General features: G+C 40.9%; 3 protein-coding genes across 5 annotated transcripts in view; 2 read left to right on the top strand and 1 right to left on the bottom strand.

Moving 5' to 3' along the window:
- Positions 1-5,034, top strand: part of adam12b (ADAM metallopeptidase domain 12b) — a 108,650-nt gene extending 103,616 nt beyond the window's left edge. Inside the window, exons 23-24 of one of the 2 annotated variants that reach the window (XM_088086117.1) lie at positions 1,426-1,601; positions 3,112-5,034. In XM_088086117.1, the coding sequence (XP_087942243.1) occupies positions 1,426-1,601; positions 3,112-3,163 (228 nt within the window). In that variant the 3' untranslated portion in view covers positions 3,164-5,034. The remainder of the gene's footprint in view (positions 1-1,425; positions 1,602-3,111) is intronic. The other variant, XM_042502410.2, reaches the window with a different exon arrangement.
- A 1,346-nt stretch (positions 5,035-6,380) lies between these two features.
- On the top strand, positions 6,381-16,212 carry dhx32b (DEAH (Asp-Glu-Ala-His) box polypeptide 32b). Of its 2 annotated transcripts, XM_088086118.1 has the most exons (12): positions 6,381-6,829; positions 7,003-7,196; positions 7,751-8,126; positions 8,203-8,439; positions 8,672-8,765; positions 8,846-8,995; positions 9,882-10,073; positions 10,154-10,294; positions 10,960-11,150; positions 12,387-12,577; positions 13,159-13,354; positions 16,085-16,212. In XM_088086118.1, exons 1-11 carry the CDS (start codon positions 6,548-6,550, stop codon positions 13,331-13,333), a joined length of 2,223 nt encoding a protein of 740 aa, XP_087942244.1. In that variant the 5' UTR covers positions 6,381-6,547; the 3' UTR covers positions 13,334-13,354; positions 16,085-16,212. The 2 variants fall into 2 exon arrangements, with proteins under 2 accessions (XP_087942244.1, XP_042358345.2); XM_042502411.2 differs by lacking the exon at positions 16,085-16,212 and having other exon boundaries at positions 13,159-14,858.
- edrf1 (erythroid differentiation regulatory factor 1) lies at positions 14,991-25,421 on the bottom strand. The gene is made up of 25 exons (XM_042502613.2): positions 24,749-25,421; positions 24,411-24,619; positions 23,513-23,579; positions 23,302-23,427; positions 23,074-23,198; positions 22,803-22,944; positions 22,445-22,546; positions 22,238-22,359; positions 21,817-21,928; positions 21,107-21,254; positions 20,877-20,988; positions 20,387-20,498; positions 19,749-20,036; positions 19,555-19,626; positions 19,320-19,467; positions 18,911-19,102; positions 18,297-18,497; positions 17,922-18,140; positions 17,602-17,828; positions 17,334-17,492; positions 16,973-17,122; positions 16,567-16,720; positions 16,354-16,469; positions 16,056-16,228; positions 14,991-15,931 (listed from the first exon to the last, which is right to left on the bottom strand). Exons 1-25 carry the CDS (start codon positions 24,851-24,853, stop codon positions 15,766-15,768), a joined length of 3,747 nt encoding a protein of 1,248 aa, XP_042358547.2. The 5' UTR covers positions 24,854-25,421; the 3' UTR covers positions 14,991-15,765.
- Between the last annotated feature and the right edge of the window lie 340 nt (positions 25,422-25,761).

Raw genomic sequence — 25,761 nt, 5'->3', positions numbered from 1 at the left:
GCAGTATCCATGTGGGACTGTGTTGCAGATTCAGAGTATAGCGGACTTGCTATGCCGTTAAGGGAGCTCAAATTGATTAAAGTATCATAACATTTCACCCTCTGCAGGGCACCTTGTGTTTTTAACTGCATGTGAAGAGCTTTGGGCTGTCATATGCAGAGTTTTGCACATTTTGCAGTTTGTAAAAATAATCTTGTCTCAGTAAAGAGGCCACTACAGTGCACCTTAACTAATAAATATTATATTGCATGAATGAAATGTTACCTCTGTTGTTTAATAACTTCTTACTGACTACCGCTTGTGATACTTTGGGAATGGAGTAGCCTTTGATGATGGTGAAATATGAAATATGCTGTTACTCAAGGTGACATCATATGAGGGCTGACTTGCTTTTGGAGCCAGACTCAAGCGGCCTTTTGAGGAACTGCAGTTTTTGGCGTTGGCTTTGTTTTTTTAACCACAGAAGTTGCCACTTGGGCTCAAACCATGAAATACAGCCTCAGTATGTTAACTGGACTGTTTAAATACCCTTGTGCATGTAGTGAATTAATATATTTTAAGTCCCCTTGAAGCAAAGTTTTGCTGACGTTAACCCTCTTTGCATGTGAACCCTAGTGTCACACAGAGCCGAACGCTCGCAGGTTTAAAACTGTAAGTCTGTATGTTGATGTGACAAACTCAGTCACGTCTCGACTTCACTCATGAATGTTTTAAACCTTCCAGCTCTCCAAGTCTTATCCATGCATGATGTGGAAAACTTTTTTTTTCTCTCTCGGTGTGCATACTACATTAAGTTTGTCCATGTATTCCTCTGAGTGTGTGTTGCGGTGTGGGTGGGTGTTTGGTGAGGTTTTGTGCATGCATATGTGTGCGTGTGTGACAGTAGCCCTGGCTGCTGCTAGCAGATGCTTATCACTGCCTCGCCTCCATGCTGTAGATTAGTAACACATGATGGCACCTCATTCAGATAACCTTCTACACTCACACAGCACTGCCACAGAGGTGGCGGAGACGGAGGAGGAGGAGGAGGAGGAGGAGGAGGAGGAGGTTTGGGATTCATCTCGTGTTAGCTGTGGGAATTCAGAAAAGATACTGATAACGCAGTGCCCTCTAGTGAAACGTGTCTGCCTTTGTCTCCAGACAGCTGCCACACAGCTAATCCATATTCAAAGGGAGGTAGAAGGTGACGATTTTCATACACTGTGTGTCAAGATAAGAGTAATTTGTTTTTCACATTAATGTCAGTTAGCAAATAGAGTATTTCAATGATGCTTCAACTTAATACAGTTCTTATCTGAATTAAAAAATAATTTAATTATGAAACAAGTCTATCAATTGCTTTTGTTTTATATATATATACTAATATTGGCACATATACAGTCTTCACCTGGGGGACTGAATTAGAATTTTCCTTTTGTTCTTCAGGACTTTGAAAAACCCAGTCCACCCCAGAAACCCCTACCTGCAGACCCACTCGGGAGGAGCTCTCGGTTGGGTCACAGTGTCACCGCAGCAGGGGTCCACCTCCCCGGAACTGGACCGCTCCCCATACCTATCCCCACTGTGCCCAGGCCGCCACCCACCATCCCTTTACCCAGCAGGTCAGTGCGACGTGATGGAAATCCAATGTCTTTGTAGTTCTTTTCAGACACAGACTACGTAACGTTGTTGGCTTTATCTGTTTGTTTAAGTAATGGCTTACATGTCCGTTACTTAACTTCCCCAGTTTTGCTCAGACATGATACATAATGCACCATGTTTGTCACCTGGTCCACAAGAGGAAGAGGTGACACTTAGGTAAAACAATATTTAAATAAATATGTATATTTATTTAACACAAAGACAATATGTAGAACACACAATATAGAGGAGATAATTACAAAAAAGTTATACTTTTGGTCTTTCCATGTCCATATTCAACACTACTAAGTACATAATCAATGGTGCTATTACTTCCCAAAATGTACCTTTTGATTTGACATACACCCCAAACTCAATTGTTTATAGTCAAATGAAAAGAGCACAAGAAATATGTATATGACAAAACAGTAATGATAATAATAAATTAAAATAAAGTTAAACAAAACAGAAAAAAAGGAAAAACAAAAAAACAGAGCAAAAACAAACAAAGGAGACACACAAAAAATAGTTCCGCCCTCGCTCGTATTAACGGGGACCAATGTTTGTTAAACCTGTCCATTTTCTACTGTAAACATGTCTTTTTTTTCCATATGAACGACATTTTCACCTGTCTCTCTAATGACTTATGCTGGGGGACTGCGGCTTTAGCCAGGAGGCTGTTAAAGTTTTTTTTTATTTTGCCGTGAAGAGCAGAGTCCTCAGGAGATTAATCATTTTTCTGTCTGTCATATTATCCGTGATACCTAGTATGACTAGTGCAGCTTCTAAGATGAAATCAGTATCCAATATCTCCTTGATTTCTCATTGAGTATTCTTCCAGTAGTCCTGGATCTTTTGGCAGTCCCAAAATATGTGCGTGGCGTCCCCCACCAGTCCACAGTCCCTCCAGCGCATCTCAGATGTGTTTCTGTATTTTGAAGTAATTGATGGACGTTCCACAGTTTCACCTTCTATTCAAATATTCTTCACATGGAAAACAGCGATATCAAGGAAGAAGTGTTTTCTGTATTAGGCTGCATCACAGATGGATTTTAGGTTATTTTTCCATTGAAGCTTTAATTGATGACCATCATGAGCTTGAGGGACTCATGGTTGTGAATCTCATCATACATTTCATCATTTTTAGACTCTCTTGCATGTTAATGCATGTGTGCTCACATGCTGTAAAAAATGAAAATGTTTTGCTGAATATTTGTAATTTCATCCATGCATTTAGGATAGTTGGTGTGAGTATTTGTAGAGTGGCTTTCTGCTGTGTTTTTTAACCTCTTATTGTGCCAAAATAAGAGGTTAAAAACCACCCACACCACCCCACCCCCCAAAAAAAGGTCCAGTGCATGTCTGTAGTGCATAGCATGAATTTGTATTTAAGAAAAAAAGAAAATCATGCACGTTTTGTGAGCGTGTATGGGATCACATAAAATGTTATCTTTACCGTGGTAATGTAATTTATTAATGCTTACGTTTTAGACCTGTGCCGATGTTGCCCTACAGACCACCAAAGACTCAGAAGGACTGCTGAGCTCTTGACGTCACGGACGAGTTCATCTCTGACCAACAGACAGAGACTTTCTTGATTTGCACTAATTACTGAGACTCTGTAAGACCTTTTGGACAGTCGGAAGCATCACAGAGTTCCCAGTAAAAGGGGGCTAACATCACACCTCGGTGCTACGCCTCTAAAAGGTGCTTTGTTGTCCTCGCTCAGGTACCAATGAACTATTTATCTATTTAACTATTTAACTGCAATGTTACCAGTTTGTGCACAGAGCACTCTGACCAAGAGTGGAAAAATTTAGAAAAGAAGGAAAGATGGTGTGATTAAGGATATTTCTTTTGCATTCCTTGGTGATTTTTATACTTTTTTTCTCAAACAAAATGCTGAAATATATGATGTTTTTATAACCAGTTAAGTTGCTTGAATAAGTGAAGCGCAAAAAAAGTTTGTCTTTGGACTGAAATGAAGATAAAGGGAAATGGAGCACAACTCAGCACATTGCCAGTGTAGCTTGTGGGCCACAGAGCAGTGTGTGTTATTTATTCAGTTTCTCATATTTTTTATGTTGTATTCCATGCCAAATACATCTTTTCTAACCACGTTGCCAGAGTGCTACAAAGAAGATATTAATCAACTCTTTTTTTCAAAGGAAATACAGTGGACCCGCACTGTGTTTTTATTGTGGGATTAATTCAGTCAGCTCATTTTACAGCCTCATAGTTTGGCTCTTTTATATCCTTATAAGCTCACTTTCACGGTCAAGTACTAAACAGGAAAAGTACTTTTCACACATTTCAGGCCGGCTCTGACACACTGCTCGGGGCACGCGTTGGACGTACCACATGCTCTCCTGATACTGGCAGACGCTGCTGCGGAGTCTCAACAGATTTGACAGACTGATTGTGTTCCAGAGAATTACACCAACACCAAATAATTCAACATTAACTCTGGTGTTTGTATGTTCAACATTTACGCTCACTTTGTCCTCGAGTGGGCGAGCCAAACAGGATGACTTCAGCGTTGTGAGCTTTCCAAGCTCCCCCTCGACCGTGTCCAACACGAGATTTTAACCGTATCTGTCCCGTCTTTTTTTTGCCTTCGCAACATTCCATTTGGATTTTGTATGGCTTTGTTATTCTTGAACACTGAGATTATTCATGCGTTCACAGCATCGTTCATCAGATTCAGAGCTTGGCATTGCACTTAATTTTCTCAATGTTATTTGTTGTTGACTTGCTGTTACACAAAGAGGGATTCAACTGGTGAAAACTTTACAGCGCAGTTCTTTGTTCCTGTGTCAGTGTTCACTTTGGATAATGCATTTTATATTTGCAGTGTTTCCAGATGGAGTGCTTGTCTCCTCACCACTACAGAATGATTGAAGTCCATGCAGAAGTGTGCAAGTAATGCTTTCTCTTGTTTTGGAAGTGTCAGATGTGTTCAACAGTCAGTATGAGCGCTCTCCGCTGGACAGTATTTGTTAGTGCCGTGTCGATTAGTCGTTAAATGTTTATGCCATTTGTAAATCCTAAATGTACTGTGTTTATTTGCATAACTGTAACATGTTTAAAAGCCATTGTAAAGTGTAAATATTGTATGTCACTTATCATTTCTCCTTTCTTTTTTGTTCTTTTGTTTTTTTTACAAGCACAGTAATATAAGAACTGCTTTGAGGTCATGCCCCATTTACACCGGGTGGTGGAAACATGATTTTGAAGACATGTTTCAGGATAACCATTTAAAAAGAGAGATTTGTTGAAATGATATCGGAGCCAAATAAAAGTTCCTTTATGACTGTTTATAACAAGTTCTTTTCATTGTATTCTCACTTTGATTTTTGAAAATGAAAAAAATTTGAGGGGGCTGTGCTACAAATAGCTTAAAAGAACAAAATTAAAACCACAAGGCTGTTTGAGAGATAAATGAGGTTTCATAAGAAAAACATTTTCACCGTTTGATGAACATGAATAATTAACTGACGCCATATTTTGTTGTTGTTTATTTGTATTTTGGCCTTTGAGAGGATGAGTGTGCCTAAAGCTCAGTTTGCAAAAATGCAAAGCAGCTCAAAAAGAAAGCCACTAAAAAGTCACCATGACAAACAAAACTATAAAACTTAGACACTCTACTTAGACACTCTAACCAATAAGTGTGCCAAAAAATAACACTAAAGGTATGTGTATTCTCAATGAAAGTGTTACCTGATGCTCTGCGCTCCTGCTGGAGCAGCCTCATCATAGTTGTGACACACTGCCACCTACCAGACAACACTGGTCATTACAGAAACTCAACTGCTTCTCTCCCCTTCAGTTTGATCTTCCTATCGTCCCCTTATGTGTTTCATCTCACTACAGGGTGAAGTCACCCTTGACCTGATTAAGAATGAGCTTACCCCAAACACTTGTTTACCATCACTGGGAAATACTTTACTTCTTGCGACCTACTTTTTTTTTTAACCCAACAAGAAGTTAGCCATCTTTGATATTAATTTTCATTTTCTAAACATGTTTAAGGAGTTTGAATGCACAAAATCTGATGAAACCTTGTACACCTTAGAACAAGTAATTATTTTAATTTGGCTTTGTAGTTGGGCCTGGGCGTGGCACTAGAGTGACCCAGTTAGCCTTTGAACACATTTTTGATGCCTTTTACTATACCCGAAAACTCACAAAACACACTAACCAGTGTCCAGCCAGTGCCCCTGATGAGTGGGAAGGTGCTAGGCTGTGTTTATTGCTGCTTGCAGCCTTAATTTTTTTAGGGTTTTTTTTTTTTTGTTTTGTTTTGTTTTGTTTTGTTTTAGCTATTATTCTACCATTGAAGAATTGCAGGTTTTTGTAAGTGTAGTAACACTGCGGAGGCTGAAAGTAGAGCAGACATTTGTGCTAACCTTTTAGTTTTACAGGCCTTCATTTTCTGGCACAACAGTTAATTCTCGGATGTAGAAATAAATTATCTCAGTGTGTCAACCACTGCAATAATTAAAATCTTAATTACTAAATTAGGCCGCAGTTAATAAATGAATGCACTTTATTTCATGTGCAGCTTGTGGCTTTTGCGTGTGAGCCAGTTCTCATTGTAAACATCAGACCCCTCTGAGTCTCTGCCCATCTATCTCTGCTCTCACACCAGTGTGTGTGTGTGTGTGTGTGTGTGTGTGTGTGTGTGTGTGTGTGTGTGTGTGTGTGTGTGTGTGTGTGTGTCATCTGCTCATGACCGCACTTCTATGGGATTAGTCCCTACATGACAACACTGGGCTGGCCGCCTAGTGAGCCTTTCATTTGGCTTCACTTGCAGAGGCAGTCTGTGCGCTGTCCAACAGTTTACTGAGAGCCGGAGATTTCCAAACTTCATCTCTTTGGATCTGTAAATGAAGTCTTAAGTGGACGGACTGGGAGCTCACTTGTGATGGAGCAGGACGTTACCAGTTTAACTGGAGAGGATTATTTTGAGGGCAGATCGCCCTGTTGTTCAGACACAGAAGCTTTGAGTCAAGGAGACAAAGAATACGATGACATTTTGGAGCTTAATCAGTTTGATGGACTGCCTTATTCCTCCAGGTTTTACAAATTGCTTAGAGAAAGGAAAGAGCTGCCAGTGTGGAAAGCAAAGTGTGAATTCATGGACACTTTGGCCAAAGGACGGTTTGTCATTGTCAGTGGTTCTGCCAAAACCGGGAGAAGTTCCCAAGTGAGTACTATGGGGCGTTTTGACACTTTAGATTGCACTGCCATGGTAGATATTGCACATTTCATTCATGCAACAGCTTTGTAACCGTAAGATATTTCAACCCTCAAACTATCAACTTTTACTAGGAAGCATCTGTGATTTAAACAACTCATCTCACTCTTATTTCAAAACAGATTCCCCAGTGGTGTGCCGAGTTCTGCCTGTCAGTCCAGTTCCAGCATGGCATGGTGGTTTGTACGCAGCTTCACGCACAGCAGGCAGTAGATCTCGCCTTGAGAGTTGCTGACGAGATGGACGTCAACATTGGTCATGAAGTCGGGTACAGCATCCCTTTGGAAACATGCTCCACTAATGACACAGTCCTCAGGTACAGTGAAGTAGCACTTTTTACTTGTAAACGCAGGTGTTTTTAGTATCTGGTTCTTTCTCTCCTCTTGCCGGGTTGCAATAAAGCACATTCATGACACACGCAGCTAAATCACCCCGCCTTTTCTTATTCACAAGAGAGAAGTGAACAAAAGATCTGTGGGGGCTCTTTTCAGGGGCTCCTCCACAGCTGCCCCGGCTCCCTGTCTGCCCATATGTCACACTCCCTCATGTGGGTCCCTCATAAGTCAGCAGGGGAACAAAGAAGCTCAGCACACTGAGGGGAGGAAGATCAGATAAACAGGCAGCCGGCAAGAGCGAAAGGATCCCCTCCTCACACTAATTATCAGAGTAAATTACACTAATAGGGGAAAAGCTGAAGTGTAGACAAAGTGCCTTTCATTAAGATGCCATTCTGAGGTTCCTCTATTTCAGCCTGGGGGCATACGAATAAAGAAAGCTGAGGATTTATTTCAGGCTATTATGAATTTCAATACAGTGTGTGTCAAGTGCCTCTTTGCTCCTTCCTAACCAATATTACACCTCCCACCACAGGTACTGCACAGATGACATGCTCCTCAGAGAGATGATGTCAGACCCTTTGCTCGAGCGTTACGGCGTGGTAGTCGTGGACCAGGCCCACCAGAGGACTGTAGCCACAGATGTACTCCAGGGTCTGCTGAAGGATATCGCCCTGCAGAGGCCGGAGCTACGCGTGGTCCTCCTCACAGCTGTTGAACCTGGCCCAAAGCAGCTGGCCCACTTTACGGGGTCAGCTGCACCTCTTATTCGCCTGGAGAGCCTAGGTGCAGGGGAGGTGGTGCACAGCAGCACAGGTGGCGGCTACTTCTGCTCTGCTCTCCGCCTGGTGCTGGAGATCCACCACTCTGAAGAGGAAGGAGATGTGGTTGTGTTTCTGGTGACGACACAGGTAAAAAGTAGCTCTGCGTGACTGAATCAGCAGCCTGAAAACATATCTTCTTCTGACTTTCTTCTTTGTTTACCAGGAGATAGACCTGGCCCATGACATCCTGTGTCATGAAGGGCGCAGCTTGTCCCCTGATCTGGGTGAGCTCCTGCCTGTTGCTGTGCACCCTGGCCAGCCTGGGAATCTACCAATTCTGGGAGAGAAGGAGACAGGTCGGACCCGCAGAGTTTTCCTCACGTCCAGTCCAAATGAAGACTTCTTCTGGGCTGTTAGCTCAATAAGCTTTGTCATCGATGCTGGGCTGGAGAAAAGATATGTAAGTAAGTCCTTGTTTGTTTCAGGGTTGTAAACCATGAGTTGATAAAGAAAATAAAAAAAATATAGTGCACAAAAAGTCACACCCCCTTTTAAATGGCCCCCCAGCGTCAAAATGAAACATATACCCTTAAATGTTGTGTAGCTGACGCATTAAGCACCTGAGAAAATGTTCTTAGTTAAATTTGGTCACTATATATAGACATGATCAAAACGGTGTAATGCTGTTGCAGGTTTACAACCCCAGGATCAGAACAAACTCAGTCATCATTCAGCCAATCAGCACGGGTCAAGCCAAGAGTCGCAAACAACTGGCAGGTCCGACAGGTGAGGAGTCAAACTTTTAACAGAACACTTTTGGTGTAAATCTCTAGCTCCTGTCTAAAAATAACCTATCTATCCTGTAGGCAAGTGTTTTTGTCTGTACCCAGCAGACAGACAGCTTCCGACAGAGATCCGTCCTCATGTTGTGGAGTCTGACATCACGTCCACTGTGCTCTTCCTGAAGAGGATGGAGATCGCCGGACTGGGACACTGTGACTTCATCGACAGGCCGGGTAAGATTTACATAAACAAAAGTAAACAGAGAATGCTTTTATGGCCGTTTGTATTGGCTGAGCCCCTGGTGTTGGACTAAATTTCACATCCTCCTCGGTGATAATGAGATGATTTTTGGGTTCAGTCAGTCCGGTCCCTTTTGTTCTAACAGACGGGAACTTTTTTTTTTTTGGAAGGCAGTGAGCCGTGCCTCAGCTAAACTGACAGCTCCTGTTCTGCGAGCATCCTTTTAGAGCTGACCTGTTTCTGTGTGCTTTTGTTTTCCCGGATTTATTCACCCCCACTAACACAAACAACACACACACACACACACACACACACACACACACAAACTGAGCCTCCCATTAGTTGATTAGAGCATAAACACAGTGTTGGTCTGTGGGAGTATAGACGATAATAGAGAGCATCTAAGGTGGATTTAATTCCATCCTCTGTCTCTATCTCTGTGTCCACGTCTCTTTGTTTCACTGCGATGTTCATGCAAAAACATGTTTATTGCAAAGACAGAATTGAAAATCTCATTTGTACCATGGCAGACTTTTCATTTTGCATAGTGATGCATGGCAGATGTTGGTGAGGATTATAAAATCCTAATCTTCTGCTGCCTTTTTACTCTGAGCGTGCCCACCAGGGTGCCAGTATACTGAAGTGCGATTGCCCCAGTGGGTCACCACCACTTTGGATTACAGTTTAGACAGCATGAAAACTGAAAAATAATCCACAACAGTTTAATTCAAAGTGTATTTGTATGCAATTAATAATCTCCTGGTTTAAATACTAGACTGTAATAAAGACATGTACTGGTTCACTGCAGGATTTGGTTCTTAGTTTAACTAAGGTTTACTTTTGCAAAATAAATAATAGTCTAAAAACTTTCCAACCCAGATCCTGGAGGCCTCATGCAGGCTTTGGAGGACCTAGACTACCTTGCAGCTCTTGATAATGATGGCAACCTGTCTGAGATGGGCATCATCATGTCAGAGCTCCCCTTGGAGCCCCAAATGGCCAAAACGCTGCTTGCCTCCTGTGAGTTTGACTGTGTCAGCGAGGTGGTCATCGTTGCTGCCATGCTATCAGGTAACATGCTGGCCTGCCATTTAGACAAATATTTGTCTAAAAATCAGCTCTAAACATCTGATTTGTTTGTTTCTTTTTAGCACCAACTTGCTTTATGGTTCCCTCAGCGGGCTTGAAGCTGGAGGCGACCCAGTGCCACATGAAGCTCCAGCACCCGGAGGGAGACCACTTCACCCTGATCAATATCTACAAGGCATTTAAACAATGCCAGCAGGATCCAAGTGAGTTCAGATTATGGCCGACTTACTGCATAACACACACATGCACACAAGCTTGTATTTCTGTATTTATGAAGACCCTCATTGACATAATGCAATCCCCAGCCATTAACCCTAACCATCACAACTAAATACCTAACCTTTTAATTAATAAACATTAATTACAGTTTTTGTATATTATTTGAACTGTATTTTTAACTTTTATTTACCAAGACAACAATAATCTATAAAACCCATCTTAATTTTTATTTTCGATAACCATATTTTTAGTTAGCCCATGCCACAGCGCTGAGTCCTCAAATTGGTCTTTGAAGAAGTGAGGATTAGACAAAATGTCCTCATTCTGTTGGTTAAAAAAGTGTTTTGATTATGTAGCAAATGACAACATGCACAAGCACACACCAAACACACACACACACACACACACGCGCACACACACACACACACACACACACACACAGATGCTTCATCAGTGAATGAAGACAAATTATCGTACCTAAAAATGTATTTACCTTAAACAATTATCCCAATAAAATACACTGAAAATGGTCTTTTTTTGAATAAATGCTTATTTTTTCCACACATAATTGATAACTGTCCCATCTCAATGTCTTCATCCCTGTGTTTTTATTAAATGTCTCTTTGGGTTTGTGTTCGTCACTTGTCAGACTGCAATGTGGAGAAATGGTGCCAGGATTTCTACCTGAACCACGCTGCTCTGCTGATGGCTGACGCTCTTCGTACAGAGCTAACTGACACTCTGAAGAGGATCGAGCTGCCCATCTCGCTGCCCGCCTTCGGTTCCCGGAGGAACACCCTGAACATTAAGAGAGCCCTGCTAGCAGGGTTCTTCATGCAGGTCAGAAAACTTAACGTTATTATACCACTCAACAAAATAAATTTATAGAATTACTAGATCAGCACTGGCTGCGTAAAACATTTCAAGTTACATCAAACACCCAGAGTCCTCCCAAAGACTCTTACAGGCCATTAAACTCCTCTCAGCAGGAACTAATACTGCAATGAGGAGTGTACTTAAATAATGTGTTATACTTGACTTTAATTTCTACTATCATCATATAATGGGGGCTTAGTGAAATAATGCATTTCTGTTCATTTTGTAATTTAGGTGATTAATAATGCGCAATAACAATATTTTTTCTTTTTATGACTAATGTTCAAAGTTAAAACTGACAATAATGAGTAAAATAATCTGAATTATTATTTAGACCTCATTGTGCAGCTCTAACACTTTGTTGCTTTCAGTGATGTAATGCACTGAGCTGAACTGATTTTTATTCTTCAACTGATACTTCGATTACTGTCAGATGTGACACATCCAACTGACATTACAACTGCTTTTATTTCTGACTCTTCAAGTGACTTTTCAGCTGCGTCAATGCTTACACTTCTGCTGACACTTTCAGGTTCACTTCACTTCTGAATATCACCTAAAATCTTCTTCAGCTCTTCTAACTTCCACAACCTCCACTGTTTGTTCACAATTGTATCCAACTGCTTTCAGTTCTTACAGTTGTCCTCTGAGTTTATACACATACAAGACGCACTTTTTTCTTGCTGGCATTCCACTTCACCTGATTCACACTTCAGCTCCTTTTAATGCTTAAACTGCATCTTCATTCAGCTTACATTCATCTGCACTTCAGCTACCAGACTACCAGACACAGACCCCCCAGCCATTCTCTGCTAGATGTTACTCAAATTACTGTAACATGTACAGTCCAGAATGAGACTCAAAGAGAAGCAAAGGAACTGCAAAGCAACACAAAATGACTACAAAGAGACACAAAAAGCAAAAACTGTCCTCAAAGAGACACCAATCCACAAAAAATATCTATAATGACTACAAAGAGAAGCAAAACAACAGTACAAAAAGAAGCAAAACCAAAGTCAGTGTGTCTCACTTATTTTGACATCTTTAATGTTTGGGATTTTTTAGGTGTACTGTTCAAGGCAAAATCAGTATACTATAGTATAGTATACTAGTATAAACTGTTCATACTAGATCAATAATGTAATTTCAGTCCCTTCGTGGAAAATCCATCTGATGGTGTCTGGCTGTGATTTCCCCCAGGTGGCGCGGGATGTGGATGGATCAGGGAACTACTTCATTCTGACCCATAAGCACGTGGCACAGGTCCATCCTCTGTCCGGCTACGGAGCCAAGAGCCCCAAGCTGGGTCTGCCTGAGTGGGTGCTGTTCCACGAGCACTCATTCTCCGAGGACAACTGCCTCCGCACCACAACCCACATCACACCGGAGGAGTAAGTCTCAGCCTCGTTTTAACATTTTGTTCTTTGGATATTTTAAACTGTGCACTTGTTTTGCATTCACATAACTGAGCACATACAGTCTTGTTAACTAGAGTGCAGCTTCTTGTTGGTTTAGAAGAACCCAGTGGACCACCCGTCGTATCTTCACATTTAAAGGAGCTTAAAAGTAATCAGACGGACACATTCCCTTTCCCTTTTGGTCCAGATGCAAAGCCCCAGTTCAGCAGAGACTAGTCATGCTGGTTGTGAGAGGAGGTATCCTAATCCTGCTCTCAAGTATCAGCTGGTTGGAGAGGGGATTATGGGTAGCACAGATCCCTGGGAATGTGAAGCTGCAGCTTAATGGAGGAGGAGAAAGCTCTGCAGCCTTTGTCATGCTCTCTTAGGTTCTTGAAATGTGTCAATCCATTCACTGCAGTTCAGATAATATGAGGAGCACATATTGTAAGTATCTTTAAGTCTGCTCCCCAACTAAAGGAAGGAACCCAAATTGAAAAGATTAGCTCAGTTACATTCAACAGAAAATGTTTGTTGCGTGTGCTTTTTACCAACATTGTCCTCTCCCCTCCTAGGTTTGTTCAGATGGCACCACAGTATTTTTTCTACAATCTACCACCGAGTGAGAGCAAAGAAATCCTCCAGAACATTTTGAACAATGGAGCTTCTCAGTACCAAGAGGAGAAACCTCCGACTTCCCAAGAAGAGCTGCAGGAGGATCAGACTTCTGACCGCTGCGTCGTACAGTGATCGACTAACCCAGTGTTCCCAGTAGGATTACACTACATTGCACAGAAGCACATTGTCTGGATAGTTGTAATTTCATTTTTTAGGGGTCATTCCCTTTCATCTGTAACCCATCATTTTTGTCACAATACCACATATTTATCTTTGGATAGTTGTACAAAAGTGCACCAGTAAATTAAATGAAAACAATAATTTCTGCTCTCATGCCGATTATCAGCCGACTATAACTTATATTTGTTCTTAAAAGGAATAGTTCTTCTTGTTTTAAGTGGGGTTGAATGGGGTACTTAGATATAGTCAGTGTATTACATACAGTAGATGGCAGTCAGCTAGTCCCCAGTTTGGAGAAGCAGACTGGAGTCCAACACAGATGCTAAGTAACGCACTGCTGTGAACTGGGTCAGCAACAAATTGTATTGTAAAGTCCAACTAAACAAATTAACATCAGTTTCAGTGTATGCTATATTAAGAGTATTTTCAGTGCTTTACCTTTATGTCAGACAGCCCGCTGTGATGGTAAAGCCTTTAACGGCTTCAGTTTCTCATCTATGCTCTCGTTAAAGCCACCAGAAAACATTTAATTTGAGCACATTGAAGACAGGAGCTGCTGGTCTATGCTGCCTCCATCAGAGAGTTAGCTTGTGTTATTGTGTGATTTTGGTGAATCCAAACAAACCCTTTTAAATGCTACAGTCACACAACAACACAAACACAATAACTGATCGTGGCAGAGGTGGACAGTTCTTCTTAATGGAGTCTGGCTTCAAAGAGAGCAATATAACTGCTTAATATTCCTGCTGTAAATCATTGTCTGACACTTTTTTTAGGTGGCTAAAATACATTTTGTTGCTGACTACATCCACAGTGGTAGATTGCTGTAGATATACTGTCCATGGGTAAGTGCCCCATAGACAGTAAATTTCAGAAAAGTGAACTATCTCTTTGATTTTCTTATTCAACAGAAAAATCTGGTTTCTAATTTACTCATACTTTGAAATGTTTGATTTTATTCTCCTCCAGCGAGGTTTCTAATCTAAGTTTAAAGTCCCTGCAGAAATTTTCAATGATTCTTTGGCTCCTTTTTACATTTACCTTCAGTCACTGTCCAACAGTCAGTCACCCACAGCACTGAGGGTCCAGGCTGATTAATGAGGTGCAGGGACAGTTTGGACCCACCTGCAGTTCCATCTGGTGTGGACACAGTTCAGTAACGACAGGGTGACCCAGTTCACTGACACTTCATTGAAAACATCATGTCCCCTCTTCAGTGACCCTGGCTGAACGGTGCAGCAAGGACCAGTGCCAGAACCCTCGGGGTACAGTGTCGCCTGACCCAATTAAAATCTTTCACAAACTGTCTTTTCAAGACAAACCAGCTGCGCACAATGTTTTAAGTTAATTTGGTTAATTCATAATGTCATATTGAAATAATAGTCCAGTAAGTTAGATCATAATGTATGTTATCTGAATGATTAACAAAACCAAATGTTAAAGGTATAGTTCAACCCAAAAATAAAAGTACATATTTTTCCTCTTACCTGTAGGATTATTTGGATTAAACTGTCCCTTTAGTCAGATGCACATTAGCACATGAGCATTTTGTGTCACTTTAGGTGAAACATACAATATCATGATGACAAATCTACAGAAGTGGGGCACATAAATTAAAAAAAACCTTTAATTTTCATCTCACAGCAAACCATGCTGATATAAACTCACATTTATACATACAGCCATGTGGACTACCTAGCTTTTTAATTTTGCATTGAATGTTGCCAGACTATTGCACACTGTTGTTTTAGAAAGCATGTAACACTTTGATGACTTACTTCAGCTATTCAAGCCAATGATCAAACTCCAATCCATTTTATTCACAGCATTATTGGCATTATTGAATATCAAAAACACCAATTATATTCAGATGAATCATCATTTTTCGTGAGCATGTGCTAAATGTTTTCTTTCTTTTTAAGCCCCTGTGTGCAGAAGTTATACATGGTTAAACCATCTGTGAAATCTTATGCCGTATGTTTTTGTTTGTAGAAAAATGAGGCAATCCAGGTGATGTTTTGTACAGTCAACAACAAATCCCATACACAGGAGCTTTACAAGTGACCCATAACTCCCTATTAAGCAATAAGAAAATTAAATATTATCTTCTGAATTTACAACTCTTTTCACAAAAATGTACAATTCAAAACATGTGATGCAAATGTTAGAAAAAGATGAGTTTGTTTTAAAGGCGCAGGAGGTGATATTAGCTTTGAAACTGTAATTCAGAGTAAGACGGTGTTGCCTGAGCATGTGCCTGTTGATAATGGTGTCTATTAATCATCGTTCTCTTTCGCAGCATTTTTGAGAAGACTGTTATCAAGTCTTCTCCAGAGTGGACTTGGAGAAGAGTTAAGGTCTTGAGTGTCTTCCTCATTATGTCTTTATCGTGAATGCATACCCTTGTCCTCACTTCCTGTTTGTGGGGTCAGCAGCTGCAGCAGCTCTATGTGAAGCTCGACACGGCTGAGGAGAGGTGCATTTTTGTCAGCTCGCAGGAGCTTTGAGTACACGTTCTTATAGGTTTTCAACAGCTCCTCGTCCTTATTGCTAAAAAAAAAAAAAAAAAAAAAGATGCAAATACGTTGGTCAGAAGTGAGCACTGTGAACGTTTAAAGGATATCACATACATATTTAACTAATCATACTGTACGGGTTTTAGATTCTTACTCACCTTGGTTTCCGTTTCATTGTCGTCATCAGTTTGATCAGCTGCAGCAACAGGAAGGAGAAACTCGGCTCAAACACGCCAATCAATTTCATCACTTCCTGGAGATTCAGTCCTGAGGTGGGAGCAGCGGACACGTCGGGAGACTCTCCTGAGCTAGCAGGTTCGGATTCACTCAACTACACCGCAAGAAGTGAAAGAAAAACATGTTACAGTGTGAGATCACAAAAGGGCAATCCAAACAAAGCTTTGCAAAGACACATAAGCATGAGAGAGCGTTCCCATATGCTACTCTGAAACATACCTCTATCTGCTCCTCCAGCAGCTCTTTATGAATCAGCTGGAAAGCATGGCGAGTTTCTGTCATGATCTCTACTGCGCCAGTCAGGCTCTTCAGCTTTGCCGCACTGCTGCTCTGACCTGTGCAAACACAATAATGAGTCTGAAGAGGCTGTGGATGGAAATGCTATTTGTGTTGTTTTGACAAAACCAAACATTTGTGACAACAGTGACTCACCTGCCATGGTGAACTCCGCAAAAGCAACCCTCTCCAGGAGCGTGCGGAGCAGCTCACAGGGTGCGTCTTTGAGGCTGAGGAATAAACAGACAGCCTTGCTGTAGTGAAGCTCTGCCAGGCTTCGATGCTGCTTCCTCAAGTGTTCATCCCCCACCTGTCACACAATTAGAGCCAGAAACGCGCATCGTTCAGTGTTTATTATATTAAGTATGAAACACAGACATCCCATCACCAGCGATTCTATTCTAGTCGGTGTTGTTGTTGTTTTTTCAAAAAATAACACGTTGTGCTTTCTACTTTCGACTAACAAAAAGAGTGAGCTATGGTATGTGAATTATTCGCCCAAAAAACAAACAAGTACTGAGAATTTTTTTTTTTTTTTTTATCATTCTAAGTGGTTTCCCACCTGGTTGCGGAAGCAGCTGTGGTACATGGACGCCAGGCGGTGGTGGATGGTGGCAGCTCTGTACTGGTAGAGCGGCTGACGAGCCGACTCAGTCTGCAGGTCGCAGTACTTCAGGGACTTCATCATGGCCTCAGTCACCTCCCGTTCAATCTGGGATACATAGACAAAGATGGATTATTTAAAGTTTAATAGCATGTCTATGCGTTACTGGTGCAATACTTTTGATTATGCACCAATATATAGTCACCTTTTTGCTGAAATATGCATATTGTCAATGATAGTGAGATTTTTCTTTATTGTTAAAAAGTGGACTTTAAAAAATGGGTTCACTATTATGTGTGATGTAATTGTTTAAACCCACCTGCTCCTGGGCCTTCCTGGACAGCGGGGCATAGTCCTGCAGAAGTGTGGCCATGGTGAAATAGGTAGTGGACAGTTCCCAGTTTACACTGTCCCACACTGCTGGGTGGTTCTCTCGGCTTGCCAGTGACTTCATAGCCCGCAAGTAGTAGTCTATGGCCTGAGGTGAAAATTTAGATGAAACTATTTATTAAGAACGTACTAGGGAAATGTTGAGATGTTTTAAGATTTCTCAATGCATTCAAGACATAAATGGATTGAGATGACACCTTGTTGTAGTAGAGAGCCTCTTCAGGTGAGAACTCCCCTCTGCTCTGGTCGGCAGACACGGCACAGTGAGCCTGAGCACAGATTCTCATCAGCCTGCCAGTGTTACACAGCAGCAAGGCAGTGTTGGTACTGTCCCCGATGGCTTCAAAATCCTTCATGCCTTTCTCAAAGAAGGCAAAACTCTTTTTCCACATCTCCTGCTCCGCTGCAGACACAGACTTTTTAGCTAGAAGGGGAAGGAGAAGGCCAGTTAGATACCATATATTTTTCAGTAAACTTGGTTTATTGATTCAATCTGTTGTTTATTAATCCAACACACCTTCTTTCTCAGCCTGCATGGCTGCAGCCTGGTTCATACAGTAAACTCCCATTTCATTGCGGATGTTTCCCAGCCTTTTGAGCATCTGAGCCAGCTGATCTGCGGCGTGATCTTTAAAAGCCTCAGAGACGAGCAGTTCATACGCTGCCTCGTAGCACTTACTGCTAACAAAAAGCTGGTACTCCGGGTCCATGGCCAGGTCTGTGGTCATGTTGAAGGCTAGTAAGTAGAGAGGAAAGGCAATGACAAATGGAATGAACACAGACATTTTGGGGTTAAACTGCCATTTTATTGTGATTGGCGTTGCTAGAACAGAAAAAAGCCCGCCACTGGGTGCTCTGAGATTTGTGTGATTGTCTCTCTTTAGTGACTGACCCTGGCAGCTGCTCTCTCTGTGCAGGCTATGCAGGATCTCCTGGTCCTCTTTGGTCTGGTAGCTGTATTCCTCCAGGTAAGCTGCTCTGTTTTTGGCGTTCTGGGCCAACATCAGCTGGATATCCCCACACAGAGACAGGCACTGGCTGTGAAACAACAGCACCTGTGGGTGAAGTGTATCGCTCACTGAACAATAGGCATCTGGAGGAAATAATAGAGGAAGAGGGAAGAAGGGGAAAGAGCAATAAATGTTGAGTTATTATATTGCATCATAAAATACTGAAGTTATTAGTGTCATCATTGTTGTTATGTTATTATTATATTTCATAAATATCTAAACAGCCAATGATGGATCTTTAATGAAGATTTAGACTCAATCAGATGCAAGATCCTGATCTGTTTGTTAAATTATATAAATCAATTCTTATTTAACTTAGTCAAATACATAACATCACTAATGCTATCAAATTTAAGCTGCTAGAACTGACAAAACTACACATTTTCACAAAGCAAATTACCAGTTACAGTCTTAGAAAATAAAACATAAAACTACTGAAAAACCATAACTATCATAAAGTAAATTCTTAAATGTTTCTGGAGTTAAGTAGCCTTACCGTAACATTGCAGAGATAGCTTGATGTAGCGTAGGGCTCGCCCATACTTCAGCAAGTTTGTTGCTGCATCAGACAGGACGTAGTAGGCCTTAGAGGCTTTGAGGAAGAGCTGCAGCTTCATGCGGTGCTGCCACGAGCCAGGGATCATCCCCGAGCGTGTTGGATGCTTCTGGTCCGCCTGCAACGGCCTTGCTGGTGACACAAACATGTTGGAAGACCAGGAGAAAGACACACGCAGGGTTGAGAGATTAAAGAATGTCTTGGTAGTCATTTAGCTGTAGTTTGTGTACTTCTGAAGAAAAACGCCTGTGACTAAAATGATTTGAGTAATGGTGAATGCCATAATGCCAGCCTATTTCCTGATTTATTATGTCAAATTATATCTTTGAAATATGGACTGCAGACTGACCTCTTTCAAGAAGAAGAGAGATGCCTTGCTCAGCAGCACAAGCTCCGATTGCACTTCTGTCCTCATATTTGAGAGGAATGGGTGTGTTTGGGTCTGCAGCTGGGAGATCACTCTCCTTTTTGATGGTGCCATCAACTGCCTTCAGCCCCTGTGAAGTGTTTTACAGCGATTATTAGCACAATTAGATGATATTTTTTTGCCATATATGTACACCAAACTTAAATATCATACTCGCCTTAAGCACGTAGCTCAGAACGTGTCTGCATCTCTCCTCCTTGTCTTGAGAAACAGGAAAAGCACCGCTTGGCTGCAGGGATGACAGAAAAGGGAAGATTATGTTTTGGTGTTTACATACAACATATTTATCTGTATATTCCACTCTTTCCCTGCAGGTCTGTGTAGAGGAAAAAGATTTAGAGTGACACTCACTCTGATCTGGTGAGTGGATTTGTATTTCTCCGGGACCGACAGTTCCCCAACAGAGCGGATCACCGCCACAGCTTTGCTATCATCCTGTGGACTGCAGCAAGAGCTGTGAGAGCCGTTCTCGTCGCTGTCCTCCATCAGCTCCTCCTCGTCCTCGTCCTCTTCCTCTCTGTCCTCGTCGCTGTAGCTGTCTTCTGAGCCACCGGCCCGCAGCGACTCCCCTCCATCTTCTTCCAGAGGCTCGTCGAGCTGGAACAACTCTGACAGCATGTAGTGGGCGGAGGCGATGATCTGAGCAGACAGGACATGGAGGAGATCAAGAGTGGAGTCAGGTTCAATCAAATCTCAAATATGGCACTCTTTTGGTCTTTTGGTCACTTGACACTTTTACTTCCCTCTCACTGTCTAATTAAAGATTGAAAATAGTGCTTTTGGGGATCTAATCAGGACAATTCTACATGTGACTTTTCTTATGGTCTATTATTTAATGGCAACTCATCCTTTAAATACACAATCTGGGTTTGAATGTGGTCTGGGACTTTTGTTGCACATCCTCTCATCTCTTTCCAAGTCTGTTCCACTTTTGTCTGATTGTAACTTTTTAAAATAAGAGCTGAATTTCTTGTTAAATGCAAGCTCACCTGGGGGTGACTGTCCTCATCCAGAAGTTTGACGCAGTTTAGGAGCAGAGTTCTGATTGTGCCATAGTGTTTTCTGTTTTGCATCCCCTTCAGCATCAAGTTGCTGGCAACTCTGCACCACAAAACAGAAGTAAGACAAGAACACATTACAGTTTTGCACACTTTCATTGTTTATTATGTCTGATTTAAGCATTTGCAAAACATAATTTGTATAAACAAGGGGTTGAAATGGTTATTTAATCTCTTATGACTTTAAATTACTTTCATTTATTGATTTCTTTTCATTTTAAATCATTTAACTCTCTTGACTCAAATGAACCAAAGCTCATAAAAATACACATTATAGATAAAATATTACAGAAACTTTCCAAAAACTAGGAAGACATTTTTTCAAAATCTACTCACTGACTTCAGCTCCTCAAATTTATTGACTTTCCCAGTATACACGACTGCAGGAATCCTAAAGCACAAAGATGCTCCGGAGACTTACCTGTATAGTAACACAGCCACAGGAAGAGTGAAGGGATTCTGACATTTCTCTTCTTCCGCCTCCTCACACAGAGTAGTAAGATCATAAAGCTTCACAATGTCACTCCCACTAGCTGTGGATCCAAGAAATAACATTAAAAAAAAAACATCAAGATACACAAGGGCAAAATGCACAGACCAAGTACAGACTTAAAACAAAGATTTAAGACTTCCTGTTCACTTATCTCCCACCTTTGAAAAGCCAGTAGGTGTGACCCTCTTTGGTGCAGTTGGACTTGAGGAAGGAGAGGATATTTTGGGCGATGTCTTTCACCACCCTGGTGGAGAAAGTGGAGTTCTCCAGATGAGGTATGTCCTCTGTCTTTATCATCTCATATTTCTGCGGGGTAAAATAATACAGGTGAAAATAATGTAGCCCTTTTGTTACCACTGTTCCAATAAAAAGGTGAAAATAAGTGATCTTAAAAATGATTTTACTTTATAATATGTATATAAAATCAGGGGGTCTACATGTATCTTAAATTTCATGCTTTTTAAGGTCTCTTAAAGATGATTTTTTAAATAAAATTTAAGACAGATTTTTAGACAAATAATATTGTTTCTTGTCCAAACATTGCAAGTAAGTATGAAGGTGAGTAGTCAAACATATATGCAGTCCCTTAGAGAGGTCTGTTTTATGTAGAAATATGATTATTAGAGTGAGTTAGGTTAATCTACATTTTGCCAACAAGTAAGTACATGTAGCAATACAGTATTAGGTTCAGTGGTAGGTTTAAAGTTTTGTAACATCAAAAATGTGGACTTTCATGCTGACAAACTTGACCCATTTTGAAAAAATAAAATATAGGTCATGTCCTTCTCTGACCATCAACCATGGCAATCATCAAACAGATGATAATAATACTTATTAAAATACTAGACAACAGCAAATAGTAATTTACCTGAACAATGCCATTGACGTGAAAGCACATGACGAGCTCTGGGACATTACACATCAGATTGTCGAGCCAGTAGTCAATACCTGTCAGAATGTTGATTGGTTTATTGTTGTCCCTGCAAAATACAGTCAGAAAGGTCAAATGTTAAATTAAACAGGAGTAATGTAGTGGAGCCAGCATGTAATTCTGATGACTCTGCAGCATCCAAAGTGTGGTTCACCTTCTGAGGTCAGATAAACTAAATTAAAACTATGCCATGTGTTAATTTGCATTATCTTGCTGACACATACATTTAACATAAGACCCCAACAGAAGGCAACAGAAGTGCAATTCGATTAAAACCACATGATCACATTATCATTTTCGCTCTAAATGAGTTTTAATTTCCAATCCTTAATGGGAACAAATTATTTAAAATTTACACCTGAGTCGCAGACTGACGGCTGGATAGCGACCACCTCCGAAAATAGGCATGTTGGACCCGACCAACATGTGGATATCCTCAAACGTCCACATGATGTTTCGCACAAAGTCATTTCTTAAACCCTGTCAAACAAGAGTACAAAGAGATAAGACATAAGATACCAGCTGTAGTAGTGTACTATAAAGGAGGCGTAAGAGGTTGTATTACCTGACTGTTCTCCCCTTCATTGAAGAGCATAGGGAGGTTTTGCTCTTTGGGCACAGACGGCACCTGACCCAGAGCATACTTACTGTCCATAGAAACATTTTCCTGCACACATAACAATAGCAATACCGTCAGTGCAAGCACTACAAACCAAAACCCTGACAAAAATTAGATACGCAGTCACTCAAGAGCCAATCTAATCTAAAAACTGATGCATTTAGTCTCACTAAATATTTAAGTTTTAAATGTCAACAGCACATAACACTGACTCCTCAACAAGAGGAAATTAAATTCAAAAATGAATTTTTCAAGTAACAGTGCCTCATTGGAGACCACTAAATAATTGTCCACGATGCTGTACCTGCTTGGGAGCATCTGGTTCTTCTGTATCAGACGCTGCGCTGGTGAGCCATGAAGAACTGAACTCGTCTGTCTCATTCTCCTCCTCCTCCCCGTCATGCGGGTTGTCTGGTACAGGCTCTGCAGCCCCATCACCATTTATACTGGAGGAAACAGACAAGTTGTTATCAGATAAGACTGGGGAACATTTACCTTACAATAAAGTTTAACATAACTAATTGTAAACCCTACTCAATGTATTTTCCATAATACAAGTAGGATCAAGTACTCACCTGTAGTAGAGGAACTTTGACAGGATTGCTTTTTGATACCAGTGCTCTTTACTCTTCTTTTTCCTCTGCCACTTCTGATCTATTAGCCGCTGATAAAAGTCTTTTAGCCACGTCCATTCTCCCGTCTACAACAAACACATAACAGTGAGGATAAAGTTACTTGAAGCACATACATTAACTATTCTCTCATAGGGATTATTCTTAAAGTCTCGAATAAGCTGTGCTTACCTGTGAGGATCTCATGAAAAGCTCTTGAATGTCCAACTCATCCAATAGTAACGTCCTCCCCACGCGGTGAACAGCCATACTGACGTGGGACTTGCTGTAGGGAATTTTCAAAAGCTTCTTTATGTTCTGAATATGACAGAAAACAATGTTAACATCAGGTGCACGTTGAAGAAACAAAAAATAATGTCAGCTTTGCAAAAGCTCCACAAACCTCGGAGTCTGATACCACATCGACATCATCCCCGATGCAGTCGATGAATTCATAGGCCATCCCAAAACTACAAAAGAAGAAAAGGAACTAAATCACTACAGTGTCTGCACATGGTGATACAAATTAGGGTGAGACTGCTTAATGATTTCAGGCATTTGCTGATGAGTCAGTATCTGTGACTTACCCACTAATAACCCCAAGCAAGATGTTATCCACTGCTTCTGTGCTGTGTCTACACTGACTGTATTATATATTTAAGTATATTTCAAATATAGTTTTGTAGCACTGATGGAAAAGACCAACAACAGAGGCCATCTGCCCAGCAGGTTTCCACCGTCAAGTAGAGCAGAGAGCGTGACTTTTTAGCCTCTAATAAAGACTCTGAGATCTTGTTAGTGTGTTTTGCTGAAAGAAAATGCAAGTCAAACAGGGATCACTGAAACCATCCTTTATCCCACCAAAAAAAAAAAAAAAACCAGACACATTTGGTTTTAAATCATTTCAAACATTACTCACTGTATGATCATGTGGTCATCTTAAAAGAGATTTTTAGATTTAGTTTACAATTGTTGCTATAAATATGAGGACAAATAGGCTACCTCACAGTTGCAATTAAAAAGATCAGCACCACCATTTACAGACCCCAAAATTAGCACACAGTTCAATGAATACCCCTGTCTAGATAGATGGTTTATGTGTCCTTACAGAGGAAATTCTTTTCCACAGCATGTCTCCACAAAAGAAAAAAACAATAAAACAAGTTCAACAAAAACTAAACACTGCAGCCATAATATCCATTGTGTGACCGTTGTAGTACTTGTATTAGATTAGTTTTGCCCGAGTGAATCCAATTAACTGTAAACAATGAGCCTCCTTACTATCTCTTATGGTGTCATACCTAGAAAAGGGCTTGCTCTTGCTGCTGGACCCTAATATCGTGGTGCCAGCGGTGCCCAGCTGTGGGTTTTCTCTTAGCCAGTTTGCAGGAGGCAGCTTGAGGTCTGTCTTCTCCTGCAGCAGAGCATAGCTGGTGGGAGGCGGTGCGGCGGAGTACTTGACCACAGCACGGCTCTTTATTTCACTGTTTCCTGCGCATACTGCAGAGTCCTTCGAGATGACAAAGTGAAACAACACATTGTAGGGAAGTTATTGGGACAAGGAACCGCTGATTAAGGTTGGCGTTGAATTCAGAGCGAGTCTGATCCTTCTGCTACACAAAACTGTCTTGTTACTCACATGTTTGTTGTTCTCTCCTGTACAGATAGGGCCACTGACTTCCTCCTTTGCATTGTTGTCCAGGGGGGTCCCAGCAGGCTCTCTGTCCCCAGCTGATGCGCTCATGCTGGACACGAAACCGTTCAGCCCCGCAAACTGGCGATTTTCTTTAACAATAACACCACCTATCCATGTCTTTTACAACTCATATACAGTCTATACATTAGCTAGATAACGAGGGAGACACGTCAATTCTGTCTATAAAGTTGTCTCGAGTTTGCTAGCTTGGCAGGCTAGCTCCATTAAAGAGCAACGCTGACTCCTTTAGCTGTAGAAAAATGTGTCGTTACGTAACACAGGTGTTAAATTAAAACTAGATGACACTCACATGAGAGGCTGACGTTGCTTTGTTATCCGTGATATGTTTTAGCCCTTACTTAACTCGCTAAACAAGCCAGCTGCTGCTTCTCTTTCTGTCACCAGCCAGCAGTCTGTTGTTGTCAGACCACAAGTTACTGCGAGGAATAACAACTTCCGGTCTAGCGGTAAGAAAAACTACAAAAATCAGCTCTTTTCTTATTTTTATGATCAGAATTAACCCGTATTTTAGGGGAGAAGTTTTAACACTGCGTAATGCATACTATTAGCTTGTTTATATACAAATGTATTTCAGTTACTGGGACTTTTTGAGAAAAATATATGAACCGGAAGTACTTTTATACCTGACACAGACTCTTTCTAGAAAAGTTGAGGACGTTCTGCTGTGTTCTGTTGTATTTTATTTTGAAATTCCATCCAGTTTTTTTATTGATCATATTTCAAGTATAACAATATATATATATATGTATGTGAATCACATTAAATTACACTAAATCAAAAATGTACAATACCTACAGCTTGAGTTAATTTAATGCCCTCAGACATATATTTATATTTTATGATAGGCCTATTATATTAATATTTTTCTATATATATTATATTATCATATCATATTTCATTCAGTGTTAAATCTTTTATTTTAGTAGAAGTATCAA

Source organism: Plectropomus leopardus, chromosome 13 (assembly GCF_026936395.1).
Source record: "Plectropomus leopardus strain MGB_pleo_1.0 chromosome 13, ASM2693639v1, whole genome shotgun sequence".
NCBI classification, from domain to species: Eukaryota; Metazoa; Chordata; class Actinopteri; order Perciformes; family Serranidae; genus Plectropomus; species Plectropomus leopardus.
Note: the sequence above shows the minus strand (reverse complement) of the source record. Positions and strands in the feature narration are given on the sequence as shown.

Excerpts from the sequence above, each read along its gene's own strand:
- dhx32b (XM_088086118.1), top strand. The coding sequence starts at position 6,548 with ATGGAGCAGGACGTTACCAGTTTAACTGGAGAGGATTATTTTGAGGGC. Across the intron at positions 8,440-8,671 it reads CTGGGCTGGAGAAAAGATAT|GTTTACAACCCCAGGATCAG; the intron begins GTAAGTAAGTCC and ends ATGCTGTTGCAG. Across the intron at positions 10,074-10,153 it reads CGTTGCTGCCATGCTATCAG|CACCAACTTGCTTTATGGTT; the intron begins GTAACATGCTGG and ends GTTTCTTTTTAG.
- edrf1 (XM_042502613.2), bottom strand. The coding sequence starts at position 24,853 with ATGAGCGCATCAGCTGGGGACAGAGAGCCTGCTGGGACCCCCCTGGAC. Across the intron at positions 23,580-24,410 it reads AAGAGCAAGCCCTTTTCTAG|TTTTGGGATGGCCTATGAAT; the intron begins GTATGACACCAT and ends CTTCTTTTGTAG. Across the intron at positions 21,255-21,816 it reads ACGTCAATGGCATTGTTCAG|AAATATGAGATGATAAAGAC; the intron begins GTAAATTACTAT and ends TTTACCCCGCAG.